The 16477-nt window shown below is 43.1% G+C and overlaps 1 protein-coding gene across 1 annotated transcript; it reads left to right on the forward strand.

The window, feature by feature from the left end:
• The first annotated feature begins 2362 nt into the window (after positions 1-2362).
• Positions 2363-15125, forward strand: RBM24 (RNA binding motif protein 24). Its single transcript, XM_036870075.1, has 4 exons — positions 2363-3574; positions 4688-4811; positions 6251-6305; positions 12953-15125. Exons 1-4 carry the CDS (start codon positions 3407-3409, stop codon positions 13314-13316), a joined length of 711 nt encoding a protein of 236 aa, XP_036725970.1. The 5' UTR covers positions 2363-3406; the 3' UTR covers positions 13317-15125.
• The last annotated feature ends 1352 nt before the right edge of the window (positions 15126-16477 follow it).

Below are 16477 nucleotides of genomic sequence, written 5' to 3' on the forward strand. Positions count from 1 at the left end.
AAGTCATATCGATCTTGCCATGGAGTAGGAACCAAGGATTCAGGGCTATCCATATGTAGTCATTTGGATATGACAAACGTGGAACCTATTTATAACTTTTAAAGTACTTTATGGCTCTTTCTTTCCAAAGAGGCACACATCATATTGCACGAGGTCTGTGAATATACAAGCGTTCTTCTCTGCCAAAAGCAGCTGAGCAAGCAAAAGGATTACCCCAGTATTGTTTTTCAAACCTGAATTTGTATTGGGTAATTATACAGAAATATTTGGTACTTAATAACCTTGAAACTTTGAATTCAGAAAGATTTTATGCCCCCAAGGCTACATGGTCTGATGGCTCAGGTTCATAAATCCACTGAGAATGTATCTGGCCATAATAACTGTACCCACCTTTGTGCAGATGTCACACAAACCCAGCGTCAGTAACGCCTGGCCCTAGCCCAGTGCCTGCGTTTGGGGGGGCACTCAATGGTTTGTCAAGCAGAACCGGGTATGAGTTATGGCTTCTATTCAAATTGGTTTGGAAAATAAGGAAGCTCCATTCCTCTTAACCTTTGTTTTCAGTGAATCACATAACACCAGATTATTGATAATGCTTTAATTATCTTTGGAATTCAAAATCAGGGATATCCAGGTATCATTTCATACAAAATGAGGGAAGTTTCAAATGAAGCTATAAATTTACTGTTGGATTGAAGGAATAAAAGCACACCAGGCAGGAGTTACATGGGGTAGGGGGAGGGTGGCTGCATTATTTTCTCTAGGACTATGGCAGGGAAGCATCTTATTTCCAGAAGCCGAGTTCTACAACACAGGTATCCCAGCATAGGATCAGAATTTCCTTGTAGATCTCACCACTTTACCTGGTGAACATTGGAGCTTCTGGCTACCCTCCCAGACGCTCTTCTGCCCTTTATCACAGTCCCTCTGGGGTGGGCTCCTGTCCCGGTAGGAAGAGAAGTGAGACAGCCAAAGTCACTCTTCTCTGTAACTAGTTTCCCCTCACAAAGATGTTTTGCCTGAGCCTCATCTAAGTACAGTAATTCTTAAGTGACACCGCAAGATGGATGTTGAATATTAAAAAAACACACCTCCTCTGTTTCATGGCCTGCTTTGTTTTTCTAATTTTAAAAAATCATCTTTCATTGTACCAGTACACAGAGTTCCTTTTAAACCTGTATTTTACTTGAGCAATGAGGAGAGGGTGTTTACAATTTCACTTTCTGGCTCTCATATGTCTGTAAAATATTTTTCTTCAACTGGATTTTACAAACATTTTCTCAAGAAACTTTAGATTTCTTTCTTTCTATCTCCTGCTGGGGGTTCAAACTTAAAGAAACTGATGACCTCAAAAGGTCAACCTCATGCAGATGTCAGCAAGAGGAAGAACAGAATTCAACCTTTTGCACAAGAATATTTGCATTCCTATTAGCTTTTGCAAATGCAATATATCTCATCCTCTTGGGCTGACTGCAGAGATGCCCTGGAAAGAAGAACAGAAGTATGTGCCTCTCTAATAGGTTAACATACTGAACTGCTTTAAAGAGAATAAATGTTGCAGCCCAGGGGCAGTTATTGGGTGGACTTCAGTGGACACTCCTGGTGGAAATGACGTAAAAGCAAATTGTGTGCCAACAGTAGGGGGTGGGGGACATTAAATATCTTCAGCCAAACCTCAACTACGACCATGATCTTACAGCCTAGTTGAAGGTACTCTTGATAAAAAGAAGTTGCCAAAAGCTGATATAAAAAATAAATATATGTGGGCTGCACTAAAGTCTGTATTTCTACAAATGCTGTAAGCGTTTGCTGGTAGAAACCAGTGATTATGTAACAAGTCGATTTCAAAAATTACACCTCTTACAATTACTGTACATCCTGATAAGACAGTTGAGATCAAGTCACTAAACATCCTTACAATTCAAATAGAAGGAAATTGATTAACTCTCTGCTTGGGGGGGCGGGGGGGAAAGGATTTACGATGAGAAATCTGTACCAATCTTCCCGAATAGTTAGGGAGGAATAAGTTAAGGAGGTAACACAAATTTGGTGACTGTGAGGTGAAGTACTAATTTATGGTCCTTTGAAATAGAAAGCGGTGTCTGATAGACAGGTGTCTACGGTTACTTAGCTTGGATGGGCGGTGAGCAATGAAAGCTAGTGGTTCTCCGCAGCGCACCCGAGGGCCAAAGCTTTTTTTCCCTCCTGGTTCTGCCTCGCTGGTTCTCCCCAGCACCGGCTCTTTGGGGTCAAGGAAGGTTGGGGGCCCTCCTTCTCACTCTCCAGACCCGGGAGCATCCATTCCGGTATCGCTGGCGGAGCTCTTGGGCCCCCGCGCCCGGGAGGGAACTGGCCTCCCAGCGAACCGCCCCAGGCATCCGCGCCACCCCCCAGCTCGTCAGTGCGGGTCGCCGGCCCTGTCGCCAAGGCCGAGCGCAAAGACCTCGCGTCGCCGTTTTGGAAGGCGACACAGCTCCCAGTTCGGGCGCAATCCCCGCAACCCGGGTCCCGGCTGGGGCCGCGCCGAGTCCCTAGGACTTTGACGGGTTAGGGCAGGCGACGCCGAGAGCCAAGCCGCCTCCAGCCCTCCCCAGCCCTACCCCAGCGCCGGCTCCAGTGCCCGAGCCCGGCGGCCCAGCGCCGCGCCGCGCGGGGAGAGAAGCAGCTGTTCCCAACAGCTGGGGGGCGGCGGCGCAGGGCGCCCCAGGTGCGGCCGCGGCCAATCGCAGGCGTCCGGCCCGCCCCCTCCCCAGCCAGGCGCCGACCCCCGGCCAGCGGGGGAAGGGAGCAGAGAGGGGGAGAGGCGTCCTCGCCACTTGTCTTCCAGCTTCCGCGGCGGGAGGGACGGAACCCGAGCCGAAGCCGCGCGGAGTCCCCCGCCCCGGGCCCCGCCGCCGCCGCGCCCCCCGCCCGCCCACCTCCGCGCCCGGACGCTCTCATCGCCGACCCTCCCCGCGCCGCACCCGAGACACCTACCTAATTTCTAGGAAAGAAAAATCTACCTCTAAACGCACCCAATTCTTCGCTTGAGGACCACCCTCCCTTTTCAGCTTTGGCCTCCCCGCCGGGTGAGTGGAAACCGTTTGCACATCCTACAGAACCGGAGCCTAACCCAGACGATCCGGAGAATTTTACCGTGACCGGCAGGGGGGGCGGGAGGAGAGAGCGAAGTCAGGTCTCCGGGGCTGCTGGCGACTTCGGCAGCCGCGCGCCCCGCGCCCTCGGCCGACCCCGGCCGCTCGCCCCCGCCTCGCCGCCGCCCTCGCCCCCGGGCTCGCCCGCAGCCCCCGGCGGCCGCGCCAGAGTGCGGGAGACGCGGAGCCGGAGGAGGAGGCGCAGCCGCTGCCCCAGCCGCAGCCGCAGCCGCAGCCGCAGCCGGAGCCCGAGCCGCGGGGCGGGCGCGAAGATGCACACGACCCAGAAGGACACGACGTACACCAAGATCTTCGTCGGGGGGCTGCCCTACCACACCACGGACGCCAGCCTGCGCAAGTACTTCGAGGTCTTCGGCGAGATCGAGGAGGCGGTGGTCATCACCGACCGGCAGACGGGCAAGTCCCGGGGCTACGGATTTGTAAGTTGCGCGGATGGGGATGGTGGTGGAGGGGGCGATAAAGAGCTTGGCGGGGAAACAGGACCACGGGGGCGGGGAGGGACAGAGTGGCGCTTGGCCCGAGGGGTCGGAGTTGGGAGTGAGGGGCTCGGCGTGGCCGCGCGAGGACCCCAGCGGACGTGACCGGCGCTGCCTCTTCGCTCCCGGCTGAACTGAAAGTTTGCGCGCGGCGGAGCTGGGGAGGGAGGGCCGGCGCCTGCCTCGCGGGGTTCCGAGGGGACCGAGAGCGCTGCGGTGTCGGCGGACAGGCGGAGCAGGGGTGGAGGGAGAGAACTGTAATGACTGCCGGATTTGGGGGTGCGGAGGTCTGGGAGGGAGGGGCCGTAGCCCCTTCGAATTGCACTCCCGGGTTGGAGGCCGGTCGTTAAGCGCGCTGTTGCTTTGTAAAAATGCGTGTGTCTTCCTGGCATTCCGGCTGGGGCAGGGAGGGGACACCCCAGGAGGTCTGGGGCTTTTCTTCTTATGCCACCCCTCCCCAACCCTTTTTTAATTGCAAAGATGAGTTCTTTTAAAAGATGAACCTCTGGCTCTTTCTTTGCCGAAATGAAAGAGAGCATAGTAACCTTCCTGGAGATTTCAGCGAGCAAATTCAGCCGCCGAGGAGCCGGGAGCCCCAGCGTAGGACAATAGCTATTGTCGCTGGGGAGTGTTTGCGGGGTTGGGAACACCGGCCGGATGTGAGGCTAGTCTTTCTTTAAAGCAAACAGTGCCTCTCAGGCCGGGTAGGGACCTGGGGAATGGTCGGCGGAGGGGGAATCTGGAGGAGTTCTAAGACAGAATTCAGGCTTCCAAATCTCTACTAGGCCCTACTAGCACCCTTAGAACTTTGGGGGGTGGGAGGGCGGTGTTTCTTTCTTTCCTCCTTTCTGTTTTCTTCTTTTGTTTTGTTTTGTTTTGGATGGAGGATCAAGGGATAAGTTCCAGCCCCCCCCCCAAAAAAAAAGAAAGCAAAAGTTTAAGACCCCCCCGCCCCTCAGTTTTATTAACACGAATGACTTCTCCAGTGCGATTGTTGGTTTCTTCAGGGGTTGATTTAGAGCTTTGTGTGTATGTCTGTGTGTGTATGTTGCTAAGGTCACCATGGCTGACCGGGCTGCTGCCGAAAGAGCCTGCAAGGATCCCAACCCCATCATTGATGGCAGGAAGGCCAATGTGAATCTGGCATACTTGGGAGCAAAACCAAGGATCATGCAACCAGGTGAGCAATGTCCCTCGACGCCCCACCCCCAACTAGAGACCCCCCACTTCTGAATAGAATGAATCCCTGATTGGGAAGACACTAGTTCCCTGAGAATCTGTAGATGTTTAGTAAAGGTGAGCTGTGGCTGGTTATTCTACCAAGGCATTAAAGGTAGATGAGAGTTGTAAACACTCCTTTCCTGACTTGAAATGTACCTATGGGCAAAAAATAGATCTTGGGGGTCAGTTCAGTTTGCACACACTCAGGCTTGAGCTTGACTCATCTGTTTCCTATATACAACCATAGTTCACTCTCCACTTTCTGGGTTTTAGCCACTTGTAGATCATTCACATGTGGATGCTATGGGCCAAATGTGTCAACTCCAGCTGGTTATACTTCTTAGTGTTGTCTCTCCTTTTGCCACCCGTTGCCCTGTGTTCAGAGCGGGCAATTCAACTGGAACACTGAGCCAAGAGAAGCATAGGGGTGGTGGTTCCTGGCAGGTCAATGTTCAAAATAAAGTCCCAGAATATCTTAGTAATGAAAGAGGATGAAGAGATTTCATGCACTCCAGGAGCCTTATGTCACAGATGAAGAAATTGCTGCAGAGATGAGAAAGGGTTTACTCCAGAGTCACATAGCTATTAGTCACCAAAAGGGAGAGAATTTTGTTTATGTGAAAACATGACCTCTTGAATGGTTTACAACACTGCCCTTTGCACGAGCACAAATAATTGTGAATCGACTCTTGAACAAATGTAATCTTTTTCTTGGGCATGCAACTTTGATTAAGTCGTGTACTCTTCATTCTTAAGTCTGTGCATCTGAAATTTTGGAAAGAGGTGGACACTTCAACCCAAACAGATTTACTAGGGAACTAGGTTGTCAAGAAAGGGAGTGCATGTGCAAATATTTGTGAGCATTAAAAAACATGTATTTGTCTAATACAGTGTGTGTGTGTGTCTGTGTACGCTATCCAGAAAAGAAAGAAGAGTTTGTTTTGTGAATTTTTAATACTATAATCTGTAAAATCCAGAATCTTCCAAAGCATTGTCCAAAGCATTCCAGAATGTTCCAAATTAAAAAGGCTTTTTTATAGATCATGATTCAGAATTGTAGGAAGATTTGTGACATGTAACTTCATTATCAAGTCCTATTGTTCTTGGTTTCATTCCACAAGAACTTTCTCTATGTCTGATTTTCTAAGGTCTTATTCTGTGTCTGTCAACTAAACTTTGCAGATCGTTTTTAGTTTCCACTTGTAGCCCATTAAAATTTTTATTTAGATCAACAATAACATTAGTAAAATGACTTTTAAAAATATGTATAATATTTTCTCTAAAGTATTAAAAGAATGATTACCTTTTCTAAGTGAAAGGTGTGATTGCATTTTATATGTAGAAGTAATAAATGCCTAACCATGCACAAATAGAGAATGTGGTATGTTTTATTGTTAGGTTTTGCCTTTGGTGTTCAACAGCTTCATCCAGCCCTTATACAAAGACCTTTTGGGTAAGTCAATTAATCAGGCCCTCCTAAGTTTCAGTATGGATATCATTTGTTAACCTGCCTCTTTTTTATATCCAGATAAGACCATCATGTCACAGATTGTTCCTGGTTATACATATTTATATATGTTTGTGTATTTTGAATGCTGATAAAATAAATATTTTTAGATGAGTCAAGTTATCTGACCAAGTATGCAGCCTCCAAAACAGACACATTTGAGCTCATGATTAACAAAACAAAACAAAACAAAACAAAAATACCAGGTATGACTTGTGTACCAGACAATTGTGTCCCAACACCATTACTACTGTTCAACTTGACTCAATTGTATTTATCTCTTTCTAACCTGACAGGGCTCGTATACAGTTAAGCTAACTGATCAGAAGGATACGATGATAAGAGGTGGAATAGTTCTGTTTGGAATTAAACTCTGTAACCAGTAGACTCAGACACACAAGCTCAGATGGTGATTAACGATGCATGGATGTTGCTGTTGTTGTTTTATTTTTCACAATAGTCAATAGACCTCCGTGTGCTTTATTTTATTTATTACAGTAATGAAGTGGTGTTGATAGCTAAACTGTGTGCTTTTTTACTTAATTGAAAAGAGCTGTAGTGAAAGTGTTTTCTTTTCCTCGGGGAAGGGGCTCTTTGTGTTTTTGGTTTTGGTGGTGGTGTTGACGGGTGTTGACTTTTGACTTTGCCATGGGAAGCAAAGGGCCTTTTTTTTCCTTGCTTTTAAGCTGTAGCCTGTGACTTCCATTTAACCATATTTTTGTAGTGAGTGCTAAATGGTGTGATTTCCCTCTGTAAGAATACAGATTCATCGCTTGCATGTCCTAAGTTTCTGTTTTACTGGGGTGTTTTTCTGGGAATGGGGTTCTTTCTTTGGCAATGTATATCCACTTCTAGGCCTTCTAATGTAAAGGTTCAACAACTCTCATCAGATTTCATTAACACTGGCCAGTTTTTTGAGTAGAGTAGCACTAACTTTCACCTTTCAGACCTGACTCAGGTGAACAGCCTGCTTATATTTGTGTTCTGTGGGTTCTGTGATTACCAGCTTTCCTCATCCAAGCTCCCTCATTTCCCTTCCATTCAGACGCGATATGGGTGGGAGATCCCCAACTACCTCAATTTATTCCGAACACCTAGGGTCTGTTTTGGCTGTTTTCTACCTGATCAACATGGTTGTAACTCTAATGCCAGAGATTTACACTCTCTTTTTAAATATTCTAACTGTTTAGAAGTGTTTCATTCTCAACAACAGTTTCTTTTCTAGCTTAGCACCTGAATATCTACTTGTGTAACCTGGAAGGTTGGATTCTATCTACAAAGATAGATGTCTACCTTATGTGTCTCCAAGAATAGATCCAAAAAAGTAATAATAATTTGACTTGGAAGAGTCAAGTTATATTTTCCACGAATACCTTCTTTATAACCTTCCCTTTACCATATCAAGATCTCACTTACTGACAACCCTTACTTTTTTTTAAACCGTAGAAGAGTCTTCTGTCCAATATGATTAGAAAGGGCCTTCCTATACCCATAACAATTTATCAATGCCCCAGCCAAACCATTCCGGATACTGATGATAAACAGTGGGTTGATGGGTCCAACTACTTCTGTGGATCCCCCTCTTATTGGTCTAGACTATGTTTAAGGTAGAATTGGGGACGAGGACATACATCTTAAGAAGTGATGGTGAACTTAGTCATGATCTCACATTAATCATCTTGAGACAGTTTTTATACAGCTAAATTGATCAACCGGTGTTAGCATGTGAGTATTTTTCTCTGTGCTAGTGGATGGTACAAAATAAGGAGATTGCACTTTAGTTTGGGAAGCCAAACTAACACAAACGAATCAGGAACTATTAATTGCTAAATTACTTGGTATTATTTTAAGTACAAAAGGAATTCAGAAGAGCAAGAAAATAGGTGAGTTGGAGGAGTTGGACAAGGCTTTGTGAAGACTGGAACTAGACTTGGAGCAGTGGGTGGGTCCTGGGCAGGTAAAAGGAAGAAGGGACATGTCTAAAGGGTGTAAGATGAGGGGAGCATCAGCGAAGGCAAAGAGGAGAAAAGACTCAGCTCATGGAGAAACCAGACTCTTATGGAGGGTCTTGGGAGCTAGAATAGAAATTTGGACTGGCTGTGGTAGTCCTTACAGATCCTTGAGAAAGAAAGTAGCACAAGGGCAATAACAACCAGAATAAGATGTGTCATATGGAAATTTTAAATGAAGCCTATTTTGATAGTAACCTTTGGTTTTTCATCCCTTCTAATATTAGCTGTCTTTATAAAGGATGGTGATTATTACTGTTTGCATAAATTGTTTGAACTTGAGATTCTTATTAGAAATAGATAGCATTCCAAATAGACCAAGCAAGCCTTCTCTTTCTTTTTTAAGGGATTCTTAACACTGCTCTAATTCCTGGAGTCTGTACCTAACAAATCACACCTGGTCATCCTAAATTCTATTTGAATGCCACATGTTCTTATTTTTAGGCCTGGAAAGAAGCTTGAGAATTTTTAATCTTACTTGACCTGTTTGAAATTCTAGGAACTATTTTTTTATATGGTCTTTAAATGACCCCCAGATTACTCTGGGCCTTTAAAGAGAAAAACCTTGGCCTGAAGGAATTTCTGATGTAACACAGTGGGCAGATGTACAGAAATGTGTGGATTTGCTAAACAATATCTTATAAATATTTTATATTTGAAAGAATCATTTTCTTATGGAAACGTTGGAGAGGAGAGCCTATGGGTCTGTGAGTAGAAAATTCCGGGCTAGTTTAGATCACGTTGAAATACACTTAAATATTTACTTAGTACTCCTTTAAGTGCTAAGTTTTACTCTAATTGTGTTAACGCATAATAAGTATTATACTGTCCACTAAGTGGAGCAGGAGGGACAGTAATTTACATTAACTGAACACCTGCTACTTGCCTGGTACTGATAAGGGATTTACATAAATTATATAATTTAATTATCACAGTAATTATTTGATGAAGGCACTGTTAATGTCCTTTCCATGGGTGAAAAACTGAGATGCAGAGAGGTTAATTAACTTCCCTCAGGGACTACTAAGTGATAGAGTCTGGTTCTAGGTTCCGAATCATGGCCTCCAAAGCCATGTTCTTTCCTCTGTGTCAAGCTGTAGTCCGGAAGACGCAACTCGGCTCTCTCTTATAATCTAGTAAGAAAACTGAGAAGCGCCCAGAAGGGCTGTCTATATGGCTTCAGATAAGGCAGAGAGACATCAGGTTGGTGGGATCCAGGAAGTCTTCATGAAAGAGGTAGAAGTTGACCTAGATTTTAAACTATGATGGAGGATAGGGAACTCTTGCCATGAAAATATTCCTCACTGTAGGCTCTTCACGTAGATAATTTTATTTAATGCACAGCAATTCAGGGTTGGAAATACTAGGATTGGAAATATTAGGTTTATTTCACTTATGAGAAATATGTGAGACTAAAAAGGTGAAGCAAATTCCTGAAGGCTTTACACGTGGTGAGTGGTAGAGCTAGGGTAGATAGGGTTGCGATTTCAACAGGTAAAGATGGAGTGAGGATTGGCATCCCTGACAGAGGGATGTCACGAGCGAAGGTGAAGCTCTAGGTGTGTGTGGTATGTCCAGGAAACATTAAGGAGCCCAGCTGACCTGGGTTCAAGGAAAGGTGAGAAGAAATACTGGAAAAAGTATTTTGGAGCCAGAAGTATAAAAGGCCTGGCATGCCGAAGTTTAAGAAGTTTGCACTTAATTTGGTAGGATGTTAGGGACCTAGGTTACTTTAAACAAGTGAATGAGATGCAGCCTGTGTCAGCAGTTTATGTGATAGGTTGAAAGAGGAAACCCTTTAGGATGTCAAAAGTCACAGAGAGATGCCAGAGGGACCTGAAGTGATAAGAAGAAAAGGAAAACATAGTAAATTTTCTTTGAAAGTTGTCTGAGGTGTCGGCCTTGCTCTTGTGCTTTTATTTCTGCTAGGCATTTACATTCTATGATTCACTGAGGGAAAGGATGTTGGTAGCTCTCTAGCAGGAGGGAGATTCCCAAATTGCCTTAATGGGTTCCGCAGACGATTAAAAGAGCTCCTAATACAGGAATTGCTTCAGAAGTGCCACCTCACCCTTTAGTCGGATTCTGCCTGCCTTCTGAACTATTTTAGTCTCTCCGTGGTCTTCTGGATTCTCCTTTCCCTAAGACTTAAAAACTCTAGGGTTTCATTTGCTTGCTAGATAGCTTCCCAACCCTTGCCAGACTTCATGTAGGTTTCTGATATTCCAAGGAACTTTATACTCATTGGTTGGCATTTTCAAGTGAAAACTATTAATGTAAAATAAACGCAGAGACAAGAGTCCTGTAAGCAACACTGCCTGTGTATCATTTAAAGCATTCTTCACACACACACACACACACACACACACACTTTTATCCTGCCTTTTTGTAGGCTAAACTTATTTTCAGTTACCACCTTTATTTAGAGATACAAGCCTAGCAACTATCGTATTGTCTTTGGAACTTTGGGAGCACAGGGGTTAATGTTTCAGTATCAGTGAGATTCATACTGGCTGGCCTTTGGAGCTGATAGATGTTTTACTTTGGCCTTATAAAGACATTTTACCCGCTGGAAACCCTTGTCGCATGACAGGATCAAAAATAGCCCGGCTGCAGCCCCTGCTGTCCGTCACCACATGTAAACTGGCATGAGTAAGGCTTTCTTATCCGTGTCTGCACATCGTGGACACGGCGGCCTCCAGGGACGGTGTTTCATAAAGCCACACCTGTCGCTCTGAACGAGCCAGTCACCTGACCTGCAGAGAAGTTCTGAGTGTGTGCATGACCACCCGTCTGGTTTCTGACAAGCAATTAAGAACATCTCTAAGTGTCCTCAGAAACACTTGATGACGTCGTTTCTCCTGGCACTGGGAAAGATCTACAAGTCTAGTAAAATTGAGTGTATTTTTATCATTGGGGTCAAAGTTCACTACCCTCTGTGATAAATTCATCTTTTCCATGGATGTTGGTTAATGAGTGCTTTCAGTAAAACTCTGAAAAGGCAAAGCAAAATTTATGTTTTCATAATCTAAATATGAAGTTTTCTGTTTTGAGTTCTTTAAAATTCGAAGATTGTTACTTGTGCTTGTACTTCTTGTAAGTTGCTTTTGGCAACAACCAGATGGCATTATGGTGTCATATTTTTAGAAATATAGGGGGTTTTGATGGAGATTATTCTAAAGAAGGATGAAAATAAATAAGATATTCATGGTAGCGTTTTAACTGGGCAGTTATGAATCGCAAGAGTGAGAACTGAGATGCATGGTTTTTTAAAAATACCTCTTGTGATTTCTTTTTTTTTAACAAAAGTAACTTTTAAGTAAGGCCATTGGAGTGTGTCTTGTATGTGACCTCTGAATGTATCATTTTAAAAGGTACTCAATTTTGTTTCACTTTCTAGAACTTTTGCAGGATAATACACCATAATAGAATTGATTTGTATAAAATATCTACCAGTAGGGAAGATTTAAAACAGATATGCTAATAAATCTATTTCTGTTGAGTTAGAGGATAAAACAAGACTTAGTAGATGCTCAAAAAAAAAAGTTTCCTTACTCTTATTGTGTAATCCTTTTAAGTTGATATTAATTTTAGAAATATTTAGTTGTGTTTCCCTGACCCTACCTTTTCCCTCAACCTCATCATTTCCCCAAAACCCCTTCTGTCTGTCTTGCATAGAGATAAACAAGCTGGCTGACCTTCGGTTGCCTGATAGTCAAACAGGTTTGATTGACCCTTGTGTCTTTATGAATTTAATGGAGAAAAAGAAAGAAAGAAAGACCAAAAGCGTGCTGCACATCTCTTTGGGAATCACTGCCATGAATGTTAATAGCATTTCTGTAGCTTCCCACAACAGCCTCTTGTGATAGAGTGAGCTGCACTACAGTTCGTTTGAGAAGTGTGATTCTGCTGTGTTTACCACACTTGTGATCTTTTAAACTCCTTTTTTATTTTGGCGCCTGCTTCTCTTTTCATTATTATTATCTTTAATAAGGGTGACTGAGGTTGCAGAGAGATTAATGTGTGCTGAGTCTGCATAGCAATTTCCAGTAGGGTTGCCATGATAATAAACATACGGCTTTTGTTGAAATTTACTGTAGTTTTTGAGAAACCGGCCATCGCCCTTATGGAATTGAACGATCACAGATTCCCTTTGGATTCCTGGTTTCACGGTTAAGAATTTTTCTATTGTCCAAACCGTTTTTGTTGAACGAACTCACCACAAAATTTTCTCAAGTCTTAAACTCAATTCAGCATTTATTAAATACCTCCTCTGCGCGAGGCCCTCCTGAAACTTGATTTATTTTTCCAAACTTTGGCTCCATGCCATTTCTTGGTTCCAAAATGATCCTGAATCAAAATTCTGGCCGGGAGGGTATCCTATTTTCGTTGTTGAATTCCTTCTGGGGCACTCCATGATTTGGGCTCCCGCCAGAGTACTTTCACAGGTGACTGGCAAGTCGATATTGTGGCAACCCTATGCTCATAATAACCACTAAATTTGAGTTTGGTCTGATCTCGGCAGAAGCCATGCTCCAGACAGGAGGCAACTCCTGCCTGACTCTGTTTTCCGTTTCTCGACAGGATACCTGCCCACTATGTCTATCCGCAGGCTTTTGTGCAGCCTGGCGTGGTCATCCCGCACGTCCAGCCGACCGCAGCGGCCGCCTCCACCGCACCTTACATTGACTACACGGGAGCCGCGTACGCACAGTACTCGGCGGCCGCCGCTGCCGCCGCCGCCGCCGCCGCCTACGACCAGTACCCGTACGCAGCCTCCCCGGCTGCCGCGGGCTACGTCACGGCCGGGGGCTACGGCTACGCGGTGCAGCAGCCAATCACCGCCGCCGCACCTGGGACCGCGGCGGCCGCCGCCGCCGCAGCTGCCGCCGCCGCTGCCTTTGGCCAGTATCAGCCTCAGCAGCTGCAAACAGACCGGATGCAATAGGCCAGAACCTGATCAAAGTCGAATTGTTTCCTCTTTCCCTCCCGATTTCCCAATTTTCAGTAGCTAATAAGAGTTAACATTGACTTAACAGCTTTAAAAAACAAAAAACAAAAAAAAGCTATGCTATTGTGAAGCAGAATTATGATGATTATTTTTTTTAATACTCCAGTAGTAGTTCTAGACGTGAAAGAGATGAGAATGAGGGGGGGAGTGGGCGCAGTTTCGGAAATCAATCCCAAAGAGCCTGAGTAAATAAAAGGCCGCAACGAAACGGTGGCAGGAGGAACAATGGAACTTCACTTTTATAACGGGATTTTTACTTTTGCTCTTTTTATAGCATCAGGGAAGCAAACTGCCTTTTACCAGTTAGAAAATGCTGTTTGAATCTAGTTGAACCAGGGAATACAGAGTGAGCAATATGTAGCTTGAATTACATTTAAAAGCAGATTTAAAAAAAAAAAATGGTGAAAGCACTGATTGTCAGTTTTAGCAGTCACTATGGCCTAGAGAACTATTTCAAGAAGGTAATGTTCTTACTCTCAAAAATGGGCATCGAACAATCAATCTAGGAGCATGGCGGTGGGTGAAATGGTGGACAGGCACCAAAGCTATTTTCTCATCTACCCAGTGGATGAGTGGGACTGTGAAACAAGTGATGTGGAATGAATGGGTGCAACAGCTGTACAGACAATCAATAACACACACAGTTCTGGAAAGAACACATCACTTGTGCTTGTTTGATGAGCTTGTCACATTCTAATCCCTCTCCCCATCCTGTTTCAATTTTGGGAAACTTGTATCTGCTGGTGTCAGCAATTCTGATTCTGAAATAGGATCAGGCTTTTACTACAACAGCCTTCTCTTTCTATTTATTGTGTCGACTCGTGGCTTATGATTAAAGGCGGGCAAAGTTTGCAGACTCTAAACCCTTAAGAACTGTCTTAAGGACATTTATTTTTTTCCCTTTTTAAATAATTTTACACTTTTTAGTATCTATTTCAGAGTCATATTTAAAACTATTTATTAGTGAATACAGTACATGAGACAACAAGGTTAATGAGATTACAGTTCTTCAACAATTAATGATAATGTGGTTTATACTGTGCCTTAATAGTAATGCTATTTAAAATATTTATTTTTAAGTTTTACTATGCTGCACTCTAAAGAAAGGAACTTTAGATGTGACACTGTAAAATTATGTATTCATCTCATGGCATAAATTATTTAGTAGGTCTAGATGTAGCATATTAAATATTAACCTATTCAACTAAAGATGTTGACTTGGATTTATTTAAATTCATATGTGCACTGTATAAGAGAGTACTCTTACATTAACACATTTTAGTTTATTTTAGTTTTTAGGTTTTTTTTTTTTAATTTTTAACAGGACCTATTGCTAGTTTCATGCTTCCTTCTCTGATTTTTGCTCGTGTAGCTCTCATTTATTGGTACTTCATTAGTTTAACACTCTTCTTATGTAGTTTATGTAGTTTTTAAATGCTGCTTTACATTTTTCTTCTGAAACTGCAATACTTGCAATTTTTATTCTTAAAGTAAATTGAATACTATTTTACACTGTATTGGATTTTTATACTTGAACAATTTCATACAAGGGAAGACAGGTTAGCATTTTTATGGACTTTCTCCATTATCACTGGATTTACTTTAAGTATTCCCATACTAGACAGTGTTATGTAATGTAGACATGACTCTCCTGTGCAAATTATTTATTCATTGTGTATATTGCTTTATAACATTTCAGATCTTCTAATCTATTCACTTGTATTAAATATAATTTTTAAAAACTTTTGTTGCATTGGTTGTTTCTAATTTTGTTGTAAAAGTGGAATGATTTCTCCCTTTAACTAGAATTAATGGCTGTGATTTACAGGTAACATTTTCAGTGAGCAGAAAGCTTCCCAGATGCCCTGCTTTTATACCTTTTAAGTAAATTTCATTAACTCAGTATCTGCCTTACATTTAGCAAATGATATAGGTCCTCCCCCAATAGTGAACCCTAAAGGACGATTCATGGCAGTGATACTTGGTTACCTGAAGGTTGCTTGGAAGGAATGGGCTGTAGAGGGGAACAGTCAACTCGAAGCTGGAGTAGCACAGTGATGCTGGGATCAGGTAAACTGAGGTTTCGTGCTAGCCTGTACCAGGTACTAGCAATGTGAATGGAACACATTGCTTTTTGTAGTTCACTTTTGGGGTGAGGTTTTTATTGATTTCTCATCTATAATGTTGGACGGTACTACCTGTCTTAAATGGTTATTTAAGTATTAAAGTATATCAACTACTTGGCACAGTCAAATATATTACTATTTATCTAGATAAATGATTACTGGTAGCACTTGTTGTAATGCCCTATAGTGAAAGCTAACCAAAGAGGAAGTCACCTCTTGGAATGTTTCTATTTTTTAATTTTTGTCCACAATGATGTGGCCATATCTAATAATGTATGTCTTAGAACATCAAATGAATGACTGTCATATTGTCTTAAAGTATACACGTTATGTTAATTATGGAATGGTTTGTCTGTTGGTCCCTTGGTCTTAATATTTCCCAAATGCATGATATGATATCTTTTATTGAATTCCATTAGTTTTCAAAACTTATAAGCAGCAGAAAGTTACAATAACAGATTCCATCATGCTTTCTATTTTTTCTTTTTTTGGCCGCACGGTATGTGGGATCTTAGTTCCCTGACCAGGGATGGAACTGGTGTCCCCTGCATTGGAAGCACGGAATCAAAACCTCTGGACCACCAGGGAGGTCCCAGACTTTGTACTTGATGATGACTATCATCCTATTTAGAGCCATCATAATCTCCAAACTTAACTGCCTTTAATTTTCCAAAGAAAACAGATACCACTGTATCCCTAGGGAGAGATTTTATTGCACCCCAAGGTATTATCTTGGATCAGTAAAATAATTTTCTAAGTTACTTAATTCAGCCAATGCATCAATGATTATTCCAAAAGACAAGTTCAACATTTAACGTTTCAGATTTACAAAAGGTCACTTTTGTCCTCTGTAAGTCATGTATTGATTGCTGAGCTTTAAAATGAAACATTATTTGATTTATCAATTAAAAATAGGTTCTGGGAAAAGCTTGTCAAAAATAGCCATACTCAGGGAAACCAAAAGTCCATGTA

This window comes from Balaenoptera musculus, chromosome 11, assembly GCF_009873245.2.
Source record: "Balaenoptera musculus isolate JJ_BM4_2016_0621 chromosome 11, mBalMus1.pri.v3, whole genome shotgun sequence".
In the NCBI taxonomy this organism is placed as follows: domain Eukaryota; kingdom Metazoa; phylum Chordata; class Mammalia; order Artiodactyla; family Balaenopteridae; genus Balaenoptera; species Balaenoptera musculus.